General features: G+C 41.7%; 1 protein-coding gene across 2 annotated transcripts in view; it reads left to right on the top strand.

Moving 5' to 3' along the window:
• Positions 1–11108, top strand: part of IDE (insulin degrading enzyme) — a 104529-nt gene extending 93421 nt beyond the window's left edge. For both annotated transcript variants that reach the window (XM_069567578.1, XM_069567577.1), the window contains exons 20-25: positions 106–273; positions 1326–1598; positions 2553–2614; positions 7324–7396; positions 8091–8158; positions 8815–11108. In XM_069567578.1, the coding sequence (XP_069423679.1) occupies positions 106–273; positions 1326–1598; positions 2553–2614; positions 7324–7396; positions 8091–8158; positions 8815–8910 (740 nt within the window). In that variant the 3' untranslated portion in view covers positions 8911–11108. The remainder of the gene's footprint in view (positions 1–105; positions 274–1325; positions 1599–2552; positions 2615–7323; positions 7397–8090; positions 8159–8814) is intronic.
• The last annotated feature ends 4649 nt before the right edge of the window (positions 11109–15757 follow it).

Genomic DNA, 15757 nt, shown 5'->3' with positions numbered 1-15757 from the left:
ACACCAACCAAACTGAACAATTTCATACAGACAAACAAAACAGTAAGTTTGTTTAAACCCTAAAGAAGTTTTTGAACATGTCACTCTCTTATTGAAACTTCCTAGGAGGATGGTTTGTGTATCAGCAGAGGAATGAAGTCCACAATAACTGTGGCATTGAGATATACTACCAAACCGACATGCAGAGCACCTCAGAGAACATGTTTCTGGAGCTCTTCTGTCAGATCATCTCCGAGCCTTGCTTCAACACCCTGCGCACCAAGGAGCAACTGGGTGAGTGGGCAGCGGGGCAAAGCAGGACACCTCACTCCTTGAGGAACAGCTGTTATCCTCAGGAACATCCGCCACATGTGCAGCCCCCCGTCATGATGCCTGTGGGGACTCCACTTCTAGAAGATGAGCAGTTACTGTCTCCCGGACAGCAGAGCAGTTCTTAAGGAGATGACGTGTGTTTACCTCACATACGTGTCTGTATAAAGATCATTTTGGGTGGGGGAGAAGGGTGCGAAGGGCAGGCTGTTGCGGGTGACAAGGTGGGAAGCAAGCCATCCAGAGAAGCTTAGATTTACTGAATTTTGGGTTCCTTAAACTACCACCATGATAGATGCTAGACTGCAAAAATGGGTAAATTTTGGATGGTCTTTCCCTTCATGAAACTCAGTCTCATCAGGAAGGCAGACCTGTAAGGAATAATCGTAGTACAGTGTGGCAGATGCTACTAAGAGTGTTCACACTCTAAAGGCGATGCTCAAGGTAGTGAGGTGTGGTTCAGGGCAGAGCGGAGGAGTCAAGCCCCAGGTGCGTTTAGGAAAGATACAGATGGGAGGTAGCAGAGGAGCTCACAATGGGAAATGACCTTCAGTTACTTGGTCTCTAAAGATTTGCAGCCTGAGTGAAGTCAATCCAGGGGTAGGTTATCTAACAAGAAATGCAATAGTGAAGGCAAGTTCACATAAGGAACTTGGATGTGAAAGGACACCAAGCTAGGTCAATGGTTAGGGGATGAAATGAGTCCAGCATTTCATAGGGGTGAGAATAACTTTAACATGGATTGAAGGGGATTAACTGACAGACAGTGAGGCGCTTGGGAATGTTGACTAATGAATAGGGGTTTGTGACCTCCAGCCCTCCAACTGTTCTTCAGAGAGCTTGTCTGCCCTGTCCTTAGGCACTGAAGATATTTTCATTGCTGATTTCTTCAGAGGTGATTGATATAAAGCCCTAAAGTAGATTGTATTTGCTCTGACGGGATAATTTTTGAAAGATTAAAAGTGACCCATGTCTGAGATGCTGTGGTCCCGACTGGCTGGTGTTTTGTGTTTCAGGCTACATCGTCTTCAGCGGGCCACGCCGAGCCAATGGCATACAGGGCTTGCGGTTTATCATCCAGTCAGAAAAGCCACCTCACTACCTAGAAAGCAGAGTGGAAGCTTTCTTAATTACCATGGAAAAGTCCATAGAGGACATGACAGAAGAGGCCTTCCAAAAACACATCCAAGCATTAGCAATCCGTCGACTAGACAAACCAAAGAAGCTATCTGCAGAGTGTGCTAAGTACTGGGGGGAGATCATCTCCCAGCAGTACAATTTTGACAGAGGTAAGGCATGATCAGGGCCCCCACATGGCATGGAAGTGAAACATTTGAGGGTGTTGATGCCATTCTGCAAAATGGTGTTCATTTCATAGGTGATGTTTCAGGACAGTTTGGGATGAGGTGGTAGTACTTCTAAAGGACTTATATTTAATGTAACAATAGTTTCCTATTAGGAACTTTTTTTTTCTCTCTCTCTTTCTAAAACTAGAGCTGAATCTATCTATATCTCATCACAGTGCACTAATAGTAAATCTGATTTCACTTTACTCAGTATGACTCTGAGACTGAGCAGATATGTAGGCATCTATTTCTCATAGCTCTAAACAGAAAATGTGCAGGTTGAACTCTCTTGAGACAAGTGCTGTCCTAGAGGCACCAGGGTTCAAACATCTGCCTTTAAGGATCTCCCCAGATTTGTCAGAGCTGTACTCCCCAAAGTCTCCTGCTTCTCAGGGTCCTTTACCTTAGAGCAGAGATTAACTTCAGCTACACTCGAAGTCAGAAGGGTTGGGTCGTGCTCTCATTCTGACAGAGACAAGCCAAAGTTCGGCCAGGTTGCCTTTTTGGGGCCTCCGTTTCCTTACCTATAATTTTTCTAGCAGTTGGATTCATTGTTAATGATAATAGTAATTACCAATTACTGAGCATTTGCCCTGTACCCTGGTATTATGTGATTGTCAGTTAGGTGGTTTTTATACCCAATTTCCAGATGAAGAAACTGAGGCTCAGAAAACCTGAAGTGACTAGACCAGGAACCAGCAGCTCACCCATAGAGAGCCAGTGTATCCTCTTACTTTTTACTTGAAATTTTTTCCCTTACTACTTGCAGGAGCAATTGATCACTCAAAAAGATGGATATTTAAGAGTGTTGGAGTGAAGAATATTGTCATTTAGTGTAGTATTCTGGGCTGCTTAAAATGGAAATATTAATAAATTCTTGTTTGATTTCTTTTTCAGATAATATAGAAGTTGCCTATTTGAAGACACTTACCAAGGAAGATATTATCAAATTCTATAAGGTAAATTCACTTTACATATTTAGACTTTGACCAGTAAGAAAATGTTACATGCTTTGTGTTGCGTGTTGCCACTTTGAACCCATTCAGGCAGGACTTATGAAGGCATTTTTATGGATTTAAGTATTTTCGAGACTTACTACTGTTAGGAAAAAGAGACAGTCCTATTGAACTCAGTACTGTTGTCCTCTCCATCTGAACCGAGGACTGTGGTGGCCCTTCCCAGCTTCCAGACCCACCTACTTAGGTTACCCTCTTGTTTTTTCTCTCTGTTCCCCACGCCAACCCACAGAGAGCATGGAGGAGCTTATCAAGGGAAGAAAGAACAAGGAAAGCAAATAGAACTTGAGAATCAGAGTCTTTTCCAGTCTCTGCCAACTATAAATCTTCTCCACTGATTTGGGTGTCACTGAGGAGCCTGGTGGGCTACATTCCATATGGTCACAAAGAGTCGGAGACAACTGAAGCAACTGAGTATGCACACATGGCTCCTTTTAGAAACAAATGACCACTCCCCTTTTTTTCCCAAGGCACTTAACTGCTTTTTATTTTTTTGAAATTTAATTCACATGCCACACAGTCATTTATGTAAAATGTGTAATTCAGTGGTTTTTAATATATTCATAGTCACTCATTAGTCACAAGGTATAACCATAATCACCTAACAATTTTGAAACATTTTCTCACCCCAAAAAGAAACCCCAAAGCCTTTAGCAATCACCTCTCTCCTCTTCTTTCCTTCTGTTGGTTTCAGGTATACAGTAAAGTGATTCAGTTATTCTTTTTCATATTCTTTTCCATTACAGGTTAACTGCTATAGAGTAGGATCTTAATTGTTTGTCTAGTAATTTATATCTGCTAATTCCACACTAGAGATCTTGTAAGTTTTAAGTGCCTAATAAACTTTATCAGGAGAAAAGAGAGGTACTGCCATTAAAGTTAACCCAGTGCTGCTCTAAGAGGCTCATACTGTCTAAATTTTCCCCACCGTAACAGAATTTATAGAAGAGTAGCATAAATTTTAAATGGGCATAGAATGTGTGTAATAACCATGCTAAGTGCAGAGATTAAAAATTTTGGTAGCAATTGAGCTGTACCTAAAGGGTTACATATATTGTTTGTAATATACTGGGGCATCTAATTTGTGTAAAATACTTTTATGTCTATTTTTTAGGGCAAGGAACAAAATTCTACTCTGTAATTACCATAGTGCCTTAGAATTATACCTTAGCTGGTGTCCTGAGCCACATCTCCTGGTTCATACCTGATTTGTTAGACAAACGGTTTTCATCAGGAGTTCAGTCCTGCCTTGTGCTGTCATCTCTGGAAGGGATAGTATCTGCTTTTCAAGGTCATTTTTCAGGGGTATCTCTTAGCTGTCAATACAGGAGTCGTATTTGTAGTTCTTATTAGAGTGACTTTGTGAAATTAATTGTGCAGTGAAGGCTAATCATTTCTAATCCCCTGCTGTTGGTGCTGTGTGGGAGAGTGAGGAAAACCAAACGACTCCTGAGTCGGAAGTGCTGATAGTTCCATAGAGGAAAGGGTGACTTTGCACCATCTACCAGTTATTATACCTATTCTCCCCCCCAGAGCCTGTGCAAAAGACAAGGCTCCTGGTCTCTGTATGTGCAAACAGATACTCATACAGTTAGTAACACCTTAGCAAGAAGAAAGAAAGTTGCAATTTTAGGTTCAAAATTTGACAGTAAATGACTGTTTACTGTTTTCCTAACAGTATTTTGAATGTACCTTTCTCAGCAATGGGATCTGAGCCATTTCTGACTGTGGAGATGGCTGACTGATCAAGTTACCATCATCTTTAGCTCCCTTGCGTTGTGTAGAGCAAAACGACTCTCATCTAAACAACTCTTGCTCTTTTGCAGTGATAGTCTTTTAAAAGACATGTATTTTGACAAGAGGGAGGCTAGGCCTATGAACGAATATTGCATATCTGGAAAACCTGTGTACCTTCCACTCAGTTTCGCTGTGAACCCAAACTGCTTTAAAAAATAAAATCTATTAAAATATCTGTATATGTGTATGTATGTAGTAAAAACACATATTTTAAAAATAAAAACTATATAAAATAAGATTCTGTTCTGATATATTGGGTTGGCCAAAAAATTTGTATGGCTTTTCCCATAACATCTTATGCTTTTCGTCCAACTCAGTATAACCGCAAGTAGTCTTTGTGTCTGTGAAGAGAGAAGTGCTGTAGGACTGTGAGGGACAGAGTTGGGTGTGGGAGCAGGGCTCCGGGACACGTGTCGGCTGCCAGGCAGAAAGCCATCCCGAGCTCTGCTCAGAACGGCAGGGCTTAGCTCCATCACCAGCTAGCTAGTTTTGTGACTCTGGCCAAATTCTATAAGCTTCCTTATTTATGAAATAGAGATTAATTGGAGTATTCATTGAAGTGAGGTATGTAAAGTGATTGGCACTTAGCAGCATTTATTAAATAGTCTCTATTGTTGTTATCACTTTATTAGTAATACTCAGCTTTAGGGGTTTTAAATAGTTTAATCAAAATGCTTCAAATAAGAGTATGTTTTCCTCCTTGATGTTATAAAGTAGCTATTGTGATTGATTTACTATTTAAGACAGTTACACTTTGTGAGGTTGGTTACTTGTTCTCATTTTGCCTGTAAAAGAGGATGCTCATGTTCAGCACTTTCTGGTTTCTAAGACTTTTATTTTAAGATGTTTATTAGTTACGTGTGTTCAAAAAGCATGATAAGCTAATATACTGTGATGTTTCCAGAAGAAATGAAGATTTGTCTTTGCTTCCACAAATTCTATTATTTGAAATTACAAGTGGTACCTGATTATTTGTGAAAATAACGGTTATAAGATGACTTTCTTGTCTTAAAAAGTGAGAGTATTTATTACCAAGCTTATGCTAAGTCCCGAACAGGGTTTCCCTAATACACTTGTGTTCTGTAAGACACTAATGGGGTGCCTAGAAAAAGGAGTTTTGTGACCATGGAAGTTTGAGAATGACTCTTCTTTATTCTCATTCTTGGGGAATCACAGAGCATGTTAGGTTTTAAAAAATTCCAAGAGGGACTTCCCCGGTGGTCCAGTGGCTAAGATTCTGCACTTCCACTGCAGGGGCATGGGTTCAGTCCCTAGTTGGGGAACTTAAGATCCTGCATACCGTGCAATGCAGAAAAAAAAAAAGTTCTAGGAACCCCATAGTAAAGATTTATTTAGCCCAATATTTGTTTAGTTTTGATTAACAAAATATTTCCTAAACTGATTTCACTATGGACACTTTTTGTTGTTTTTCAGAATACCTGTAAATATCTCTTGGGGCTCTAGTGTTCCTTAGAGAAGAGTTTGCAAGAAAATGCAATTGGTTGGTTTTTAGAAAAATGCAGATTGTCCAAAGTTGGTTAGGAAATTGAACAGTCTGAAACTGAGGAGGATGTTCTATAACCGACATAGGTTAAGAGGGCAATGAGGGTTTGGGTGAAAAGAGATCAAGACTACATCTTTGGGGTGGGGTGGGGTAGGAGTTGGGGGGAGGCTCGGGGGGGAGGGGACATATGTATATACACCTGTGGCTGATTCATGTTGATGTATGGCAGAAACCAACATGATATTTTAAAGCAATTTTCCTCCAATTAAATAAATTTAAATTAAAACAAAGAAAGACTACATCTTTGGAAGCAAACTTGACTCCAGTAAGTAAGATGCTCTCAGATGAGACAAACCTGGGCTGAGCTCCTAAAAGAGGCTGTTCTGCCAGCTCTGCTATGCAGCTTCAGCAAGGCTTCCATTTCAGCTGCACAGGACCAGGCTTACAGTAACTGTTCCGTAAATAACTGTGAGTCAGTCTGACTTTGCTGCTAGTCTCTTCCTCTAAGGATACAAAACATTACTTCTGGCTGAGGCATCAGGGGAAGCTTCATCACAACTGGAGTCCCCCTTTTGGAAAAGACATAAATATGGCCCTGTCATTAAGGGAAGAGTGAGGAGACACTTCCCCACAGGATCCTCCTGCCAGTGTGCCGCTCCTGGCATTTTTGGTAATGACTAAGGGGAGTCCCTCCAGGCAGTGTGGTGGAATTGAGAGAACACGCATACATGCCTCACTTCTGGCCCCGTCCCCTTATGAGTTGTGTGGCTCAGCAAGTTGTTACATGTCTCTGTGTCTTAGAGTCTGAGTCTCTAGAATTGGAATCATGGTGATGCTTAGCTTAAGAAAACCAAGTGGTCTAACACAGGGAAGAGGCTGATACAAGGCGACAGTCAAGAGATGTCAGTTCTCTTCTCTTCTGGTAGGGGAGGAGCCGCAGCAGTGCCCTGGTGCAGAACCTGGGGAGGTTCCTGCGGAGCAGGCATTGTGGTCGTCCCTTAACTGAGCTCAGGCCATTGTCTCCGCACACACTTCAGATCACTGGATGCAGCCCTGGTCACACCCTGATGAGTACTAGGCTGGGTTTTTAATCCCAGTCCAGGTGCTTATTGGCCACAGGAGCAGGCGCACTCCAGTTTTCTCAATGTACGATGGGGTTAAGAGTAATTCCTGCCTGCCCTCCTGATGTTTGTAGAGTTTACAGGAAATGCTGTAAGGGAGGGGAAAGAAAGGGACGCAGCTTTTCTGTTTCTGACTGTGTGCAAGATAACTCTTTATGGTCGTAAGACAGCACCTCATTTTACGTTCCCTGGTGGGGCAAAAGGGTGACCTTGCTCTTCTTTCCACCCAGGAAATGTTGGCGGTGGATGCCCCGAGGAGACATAAGGTATCCGTTCATGTTCTTGCCAGAGAAATGGACTCTTGTAAGTACTGAGAATTGACTTTTTAAAAGGGTGTCTTTAGGCACATGATAGCTATCCCATGCTGTAGCCACATCCCTTAGAGAGCACCAGGAAGTAAAGGGGTGCAGAAGGGGAGCTACCTGGAGACAGGGTCTGCTCTGTCAAGGCAAGAATTAGGGGAAAAGGGAAACGAAGCCGTGCAGGGGCGCGCCGGCACCAGACGGCACAGTGCCGAGCTGGCCGCAGCTCTGTCAGAGAGCACGCCAGCGCTGGCAGGACGTCTCCGAGGGGGCGATATGGGGCCACGGCACGGGGGGAGGGAGGTGAGCAGTCTGTCTGCTCAGTTCTTCCCATCTCCTGTCTCTGGCTTGGCTGATGACTCCCCTGACTTTCTTTGTGGTTTTACTGGGTCCTTCTGGGTGGCCAGAGCCTCAGGGACCAGTGAGGTCAGAGCTGGGCAGTAAAGCAGCTCCAGCCAAGGCTGTTCAAGCACAGTGAGGTCCTGAACCATCACTGGGGACCTTCTGGACAAGAGGCAGGACAAGCTGTCAGGCCTTGGGAGCAGACAGCCTGAAAGGATCTGAGAGGCACATGAACTGGGCCTGAGGCAGTTTTTTAGTGAGCTGAGTCTGGTTTGGTTTTGTTTGTTTGCTCTTGTGTACAAATAGCAGTGAGTGCAAAGCATTAAACCTTTCTTTTTTTTTTTTTTAAACAGGTCCTGTGGTTGGAGAGTTCCCATGTCAAAATGACATAAATTTGTCACAAGCACCAGCCTTGCCACAAGTAAGAAACATAAGTGTCGTGTTAGCTTGCACTGTTAGAGGACTTCCTACCTAAGAGGAGCTTGTTCGCCAGGACACATAAGACCAGAGGTTTCGGGGCACCAGGTATCGGGGCACGTGCTTCAGGCACCCTCAAAGGCCGGGCTGCCGTCCCTTCACTCTCCTTCGGGGAGGACCGGTGGCTTTGCCCTTGTCGGCCTCCTCTACTAGCTTGAACAGTTGTGTTACTCTGCAGTGAGTCGTCTCCAGCCACGTTTGTCCCCGCGTTTTCCTTGGTGCTTGTGCATTTTAATCATTTTGACCAGTTGGCATTTACTTGAAGGAGGAGGAAGCTGGTAGTATAAGCAGGCCCTCGCCAGGTGGGCACACTGGCCTCTGCCACTCCACCCAGGCCACAGTCCTGAGCCCTTGATGTGCCCGACCTTGAGCACCTAGGGGAAGCCAGAGGTCTTCCCTCTGACCCAGAGACTCACTGGGAACTCTCACCATAGGTCTGTATAGACCCTCTGACCCTACTGATCCAGGAAGAGAGTCAGCAGGTATAATATGTAATACATGGTGCAGAAACTAGTGTGTATATGCAAAAATAAAGTTTATATCCTGTTCAGTCTGCTTAAATACACTAAGGGAAAACTGTTTGTTGTTTTTTTTTTGCAGCCTGAAGTGATTCAGAACATGACTGAGTTTAAGCGTGGTTTGCCGCTGTTCCCCCTTGTGAAACCGCATATTAACTTCATGGCTGCAAAACTCTGAAGATTCCCCATGAGCGGGAAAGTGCAAGTGGATGCATTCCTGAGTCTTCCAAGGGCTAGGAAAACCATCTTGGCCACTTTAATAGTTTCTTGTTCACTATTAGAGAGACACAGAGGAAAAAAAGAAAAAAAAAAAACTTGTCAAATGTCATTATGTAGAAATATTAAAAATCCAGAGTAATTAAATTACAAAATCTTATAGATGTAGAATATTTTTAAAATACATGCCTCTTAAATATTTTAAAAGTTTTCATTACTAAGAGAAATGTCCCTTATATAACAATACTTAAAATGATGAATGATATTCCTATAGAATCTTCCTTCCTTATTCTGTAAGATAGTCACTTGTCAGAGAAAAATATGTTAACTTTTTTCTAAAAGCCTCCTAGGTTGACAGAAAAGACTTCAAAACATATAGAAAGATAATACATTTTTAAAAATTGATTCTCAATTTTGCTTTCTACTTAATAGTTTCATGTAAATAATGGAGAACATTACATTTGGCAGATAATGAACAAAGCAATGTAATTTTCTTTTATTAGTGAAATTGCTGATTAAGGCATGGTTTTAATCTTTTTATAAAATTTGAACATGTTTTTTATTCAAACTAGTAAAATGCTGGAAAACTCTAGAACACCCTACTTATTTACAGTGCTAGAAATAGACTTACCTGACATCAATTTTGTCCCAAACTGAATTTCTCAGGATTACTGTGATTTGTTTCTTTCTGATTGAATTATATTGACATTCTTATTCATAGTTGGTTTGCAGTGTTCCATCAGTGTCACTTTTTTCCCATCAACACGTTGCTGTATTTATTTAACAAAGACAGATAGGGTCAACTTCAGATCCCACTGAGTGTGTGACATGCTTTTCCAACATCAGCTATTCTAAATGTCTGTAACTTTTTACTATGGCAAAATCGCAGTCAGTATTCCAACCAAAATATTTGTCCCATTGTGAATATAAAAGGCCACATGTACAAAGACACCTTTTGAGGGGTACAAAAAGGAAAGCCTTGGATTCTTAAATAGTGTGATCTCCATAGAGACACTAATCCCCGTTTTGCTCCCAGTCTAATATTGCCTTAAGTGTTAAGTTGTTTTTTGAATATATAAATACAAACACACAGATGATGACTGGCGTGAGCTTTTAAAAAATATTTTTTCTTCATGAGATACAATTATAGATGAAATTGTTACTGTATATTTAACAGCCCTTTTGAAATATTTACTGTTATTAAAACTTAAAGAGAAATTGCAAACACACAGGCGCTAGCAACAGTAAGTGGTCCTGTTGTTGACTAACTCAGGCGAAGTAAAGAATAGTATTTTCCAGGGACATTTTACCTCCATGAGAGTCGATTTGCCAGGACTTCTTTCTGTAGAGTCACGTCTCTTTCACAGCTTACGTTTCTCATTTGCCATTTTTCCAAATAATCTGAATTTGGGGCAAGAATGATAATCACAACCGTGGAGGCTGCTTTTGAAAGCGGGGCTCCATTTCTACTGTCAGATAAATGTGGTGCTGTAACTGTCTTTTTATCCCTACCTTCAAGAGCTTCCTTATACGAAGCTTGTCTTTGTCCATCAGAAGGTGCGTGAGTCACCGTCACTCCCTTCTGGTTTTATGCATTTGTAGACTATGCAGCTTTTCATCAAACTGCAAATATATATGAGAGGGATCAAAAATGAGTCCTGAGTGTATAAATCTACCACTGGAAGAGTAAATGACCCACCTAAACCTTTTCTGTGGAAAATTATGTGCTATTGGGTAGCTTGGCTCTTTACAAAAGTGGGGGGTGAAATTTGAGTGTCATTTTTATGGGAAAGTCACGTGAAGAGCTCTGGAAGGCATCCCAGGTAGTCTCCAGGAAAGTGTGGCTGCTGGTGAGTGTGCTCCAGTCTTGTCTGCTGTCCACGTACGACCTCCAGCCACTGTTGGCTCACTCAGGCTGACTTACACCTTCAGCTAAATAGGTCCAAATTGTAGTCCATGAGCAATAACAGACTGCCTGGACACTGCTCTTTCCTCAGTGTAAAGGAGGTTTGTGAAACACATTCAGGTGTCATTACCCGTGACTTTTTAAAACGTCTTTTTCACGAGTTGATGTGCAGGGAGAGCATGTGACGCAGCCAGTAGGGGCGGAGGGCTAGGGTGACCCTGTTTACAATAAATTGCCTGGTTTTCACCTCTGGAGTTCGCATTTGTATTATTTTTACAGTTTTCGGTGGCCGATCCTCAACCTGCCTCTCAACATCCCGATTTGACAATGTTTCTTGTTTTTTCATTGTTCCTAATGCAAAAAGCAGTGGGTTGGTTGTTGTTTTTTTTTTTTTTTTTTTTTAAGTGAATCTAGGTAACAGTGATTTACTGATACCTCTTGAGTCAATTTCACAATCTTAAGAGCAGATCACTCTGGTAAAATAGAAATATTGATGTTAGAGGCTGAACTCCTTGCTGTGAGTGTTGTCATTGACCCCAGATCCAGAAAGATTTGTCCTGGGCATTACAGGGAGGAACATTTTAAAGGTAGAAAAAATACTTCTCTCCTCTACAGCTAGGTTTCTGCATCTTCCTGCCACATCTCTAGCAAATGCCTTGTCCGATCCCTGGCTTCTTACTCCCTGGTCAAAAAAATCTTCCGACTCAGGTGGTTACCAGCTGGCTCAACAGGGCTGTTCAAGAGGAACTTTGCTCGTTAGTCAGTTTCCAACCTAGGACAGTAGAAAATGGCACACAGTCAGCTTTGTGCCCAGAAGACATGGCTGCAATTTCTGAGGGCCACGAGCCATCCCAGGCTTTGTGAGTTGGTGCAGTTTCCCCTCTGACGATGCAGTGTGTGTGGGGAATCGCCTAGTCTGCTTCCCATGTTTGCAGGATGTTTATAGCAGAAACCAGGGGTTCTCACAGACTCATCTTCCCTTGTAAGATATCTTGCCCTCTTAACCCCGTAGGCTCCTGGATCCCTAGTATTCTGTGCTGCCCGTCTGATGTTCATTCATTGACCTTGTCAGCCTGAACGTGGGACAGTCCATGGTGTCTTGTGGCAAAGCTTATTGGTAGTATGAATTGCTACTTTTCTCTCTTTAGAGATAACAACAGCATTTTGAATAGTTCAAACCCTAAATTAACATTAACTGACATTGTAAAGCACTTTGTAGACTACAGACACCATCATCATCCTCATCCCAGGTTTTCAGAGGTGAAAATAGGCTCAGAAAGTTTGAACAGTTTGCCCAGGACCGTGTGGGAAGCGCAGATTCAAACCTCCACTCAGATCTTTAAACGCTAGTTCTCACTGTTCCGTGTGGATTTCTTGTAATAACAGGTGGTTGTTCAGTTGCTGAGTCACTTCTGACTCTGAAACCCCACGAATTGCAGCACGCCAGGCTTCCCTGCCCTCCACTCTCTCCCAGCGTTTGTTAAAGCTCAGATTTTTAATCAGTAGTTCTCACTGTTCTATGGAGATTTCCTGTAATAATAGGTACCAAGTCTATTAAGGTACCTGTGGAACAAAGTAGAACGGTGGTTACCTTTACACTTCTATGAAGCTTTATTTTTTTCACAGGTGACCTCCTTAATCTCCCGTCCTTTGCCTGTTTCGAAGGGAGTAAACCAGGTCTCAGTCTGTGTGGCTGTCCTCCCGTCCGGCCAGTGTCATTTCCCCTCTCCTGGGCTCCCCTGTGGCCAGCTAACCTCCGCAGCATGCAGGATCTCCCTCCCTCTTGGAGTTAATCCAGACCCACACCTCCTGACCTGCCCTTAATTTAAGTTCCCCTTCCTTTCGCCCCTGGAGTGATGAGAAGACCTGGAATCTTCAGGAAATTCTGAACGAGGATTATGAAGAAGAGTCAAGTTCACCTGTAACCCCACCAGTCCAAGACAGCCATGGGTTTTGGGGTTTGTTTTTGGTTTTTTTTTTGCATTGTTACTTTGCAGTCTTTTCCTCGTCCATGTAGACTGGGGTCATATATTCCGTGTTATGACTTTTTCCTTCCATTGTCTATCTATATTGGATAATCTTGGGAAAATTGTGATATTTGTTGTTGTTGAGTTTTCATGTCTTATACTGTAGTTTGTTTATCTGATCCTCTTTGTGGGATGTTTAGGGTGTTTTCAAACTTTGATCCATGATAAACCTCCTTGTGCAGAGTTTGTGTGTGGTTTTCTGGTTATTTCTTTAAATCACTGGGTTGTGGAATATGAATATATCGTTTAACTTCTTTTTGGAAAAATTTTTAAATCTAGAGAACGGTTGGAAAATAGTGCAGTGCCCTCCCCACTGTATTCACCAGTTTAATCACAGTTTCTGCACACATTGCTCCCTCCTCCCCTCCCTCTCTTTCATCGGGTTGCAGATGTCATGCCTCCTCACCCCTAAATACCTGGTCAAGTTTCTCCTAGTAACACAGTCATTGTGTAGTCAGGAACTGGGCCTCACCCAGAGGGACGTCTGGGTTGTGTCCTCTTTGTTTAGATGTTACATACAAGCAAATATGACAGCTTAGATGAAAGAAGCACATATCTTGAGAGAGATGAAGGACCAAAACAGACATGAAAAGAAATAGAAAATGTGAATATTCCCTTAATCTGTCTTAAAATGAATTAATCCCTTTTCCACAAAATTCCAAACCCAGATGGCTTCAATGGTAAATTCTATCAGACATTTAAGGGTGAAATTTTAGCAATCTTACATTTTAGAAAACAAGAGGGAACACTTTTATGAGGTCAGCATTACCCTTCTACCAACCTTAAAAAAAAAAAAAAGGTATTTCAAGTATAGAAAGCTCCAAACCGATTACCCTTTTAAGAGTCCTGAAAGGCTTAAACAAAATGTTAGCAATTTGAATCCAGTGATGTATAAAAGAATATACAATTGATTTGCAAGTACTATATCAACATTACATGGTAATGGGGTTCTCCCAGGAATGCAAGGTTGGTACAATATTTGAAAATCACTTATGAGTAGTAGTAGTTACCATAGTGACAAAATTAAGGAGTAAAAACCACATAATCATTTCAATAGGTAGAGTAAAAGCATTTTACTAACAGCTCTCATTAAACAGGAATAGAAAGGAACTTCCTTAAGCTAGTAAAGGGAATTTAAAGATACCTACTGGTGACATAATATGTAAGGATAATATATTGATGAGTACTTTGACCCGAATAGATGCACCAAGATGAGGATGTGTGTTCTCACTACTTTTTTCAAACTTGTAAATGAGGTCCTGGTCAGTACAATAGAGATTGGGAAGAATGAAGCAAAACCATTTACAGATGGCATGAGCACACACCAAAATAACTCTCAGGACCACAAAGTGCTACTACTAATAACTGAATTAACAAGGTTGCAGGAAATAAATCAACAAGTCAATTTATGCCATCTACAAAATTATAACAGCCCCCAAAAAGAAGGGGCAAAATTTTTTTAAATGTGAAGAACCTGTATGCTGAAAACCTCAAAACATTGCTAAAGGAAAGACCCTAATAAAAGTATAAATGCTTCATATTCATGGATTGTAGGACAGTATTTATAAGATATGCATTCTCCATTGAGCTATAGATTCTAGAGAGGTTCTTGTCAGAATTCCCACAGGCTTTTGGGGGGTAGACATGTACAGGCTGATTTTAAATTTTGGATGGACACACAAAGAACCCTGAATAGCTAAAGTACATCTAAAGAACAAATTTATCCTTCCTAATAGCAAAGTTTATATGCAACTATAATCCAGCTAGTGAGTCCTGGCCTTAGATTGACATACAGATCAAAGGAAGAGAAAAGTCCAGAGAAAGAGCCCTATGTTGATTTCAATTGATTTTTGACAAAAGCATCATAGTATTTGATGGGGAAGAGTAGGCTTTTCAACAAATGGATCAAAAACACTAGCTATCCTTATTGGGCGGGGAGGGGAAGTGAACCTTAACCCTTATCTCACAGTATGTACAGAATTAACTCAAAAAGGGCTACAGATTTAAAGATTAAAAACTTAAACTGTAAAAGTTCTACAGGGAAACATATAAAATCTTTGCAAAGTTTGGTAGGCAAACATTTCTTAAGATACAAAAGTCACATCCAAGGGAAAAAAATAGACATATTGAAGTTTTTCAAGTTTGAAACTGTCTTCAGAAGACACCACTAAGAAAAGAAAGTGAAAAAGAAAAGAAAATGGCAAGCTGCTGACTGGGAGGAAATACATAGATGAGACAGGAGTTCTATGTAAGAATATACAAAAAACTCATAAGACAAAAATGTTGGGAAAGAGCTCAGTAGATGCTTCATTCAAAGATACAGTCAACAAACACATGATGTACTCAACATTATGAGTCATCAGGGAAATGCAAACTAAAGCCAACAGGAGAGCAAAACTACAGCGAGAAGGAAGGTCAGAGATCACCCGGAGGCGGAGGTCAGGAGACATACGGAAACTCAAAGGACATACGGAAATGTTTTTAGAGAAGGCGCAGCCACCTCCTCAGTGACTGGATCTGTCCTGTCTTGGTTGACAACTCGAGTTTTACTCAGTGGTTGGTAAACTTGCTATATAAGGAGTAGGTTTTCCTTGAACTGAAGATGGTTCGTGAAAGTGGCTCAGTCGTGTCCAACTCTTTGAGACCCTGTGGACCATACAGTCCATGGAATTTTCCAAGCCAGAACACTGGAGTGGATAGCCTTTCCCTTCTCCAGGGGATCTTCCCAGCCCAGGGATAGAACTCAGGTCTCCTGCGTTGCAGGTGGATTCTTTACCAGCTGAGCCACAAGGGAAGCCCGTTCAAGAAGAGGTACCTGGATTCCCAGTTGGAAGACACTGGAAAGGCTGCTCAGGTGAATTGCACTAAGACTGCCC

Source organism: Ovis canadensis, chromosome 22 (assembly GCF_042477335.2).
Source record: "Ovis canadensis isolate MfBH-ARS-UI-01 breed Bighorn chromosome 22, ARS-UI_OviCan_v2, whole genome shotgun sequence".
In the NCBI taxonomy this organism is placed as follows: domain Eukaryota; kingdom Metazoa; phylum Chordata; class Mammalia; order Artiodactyla; family Bovidae; genus Ovis; species Ovis canadensis.
Note: the sequence above shows the minus strand (reverse complement) of the source record. Positions and strands in the feature narration are given on the sequence as shown.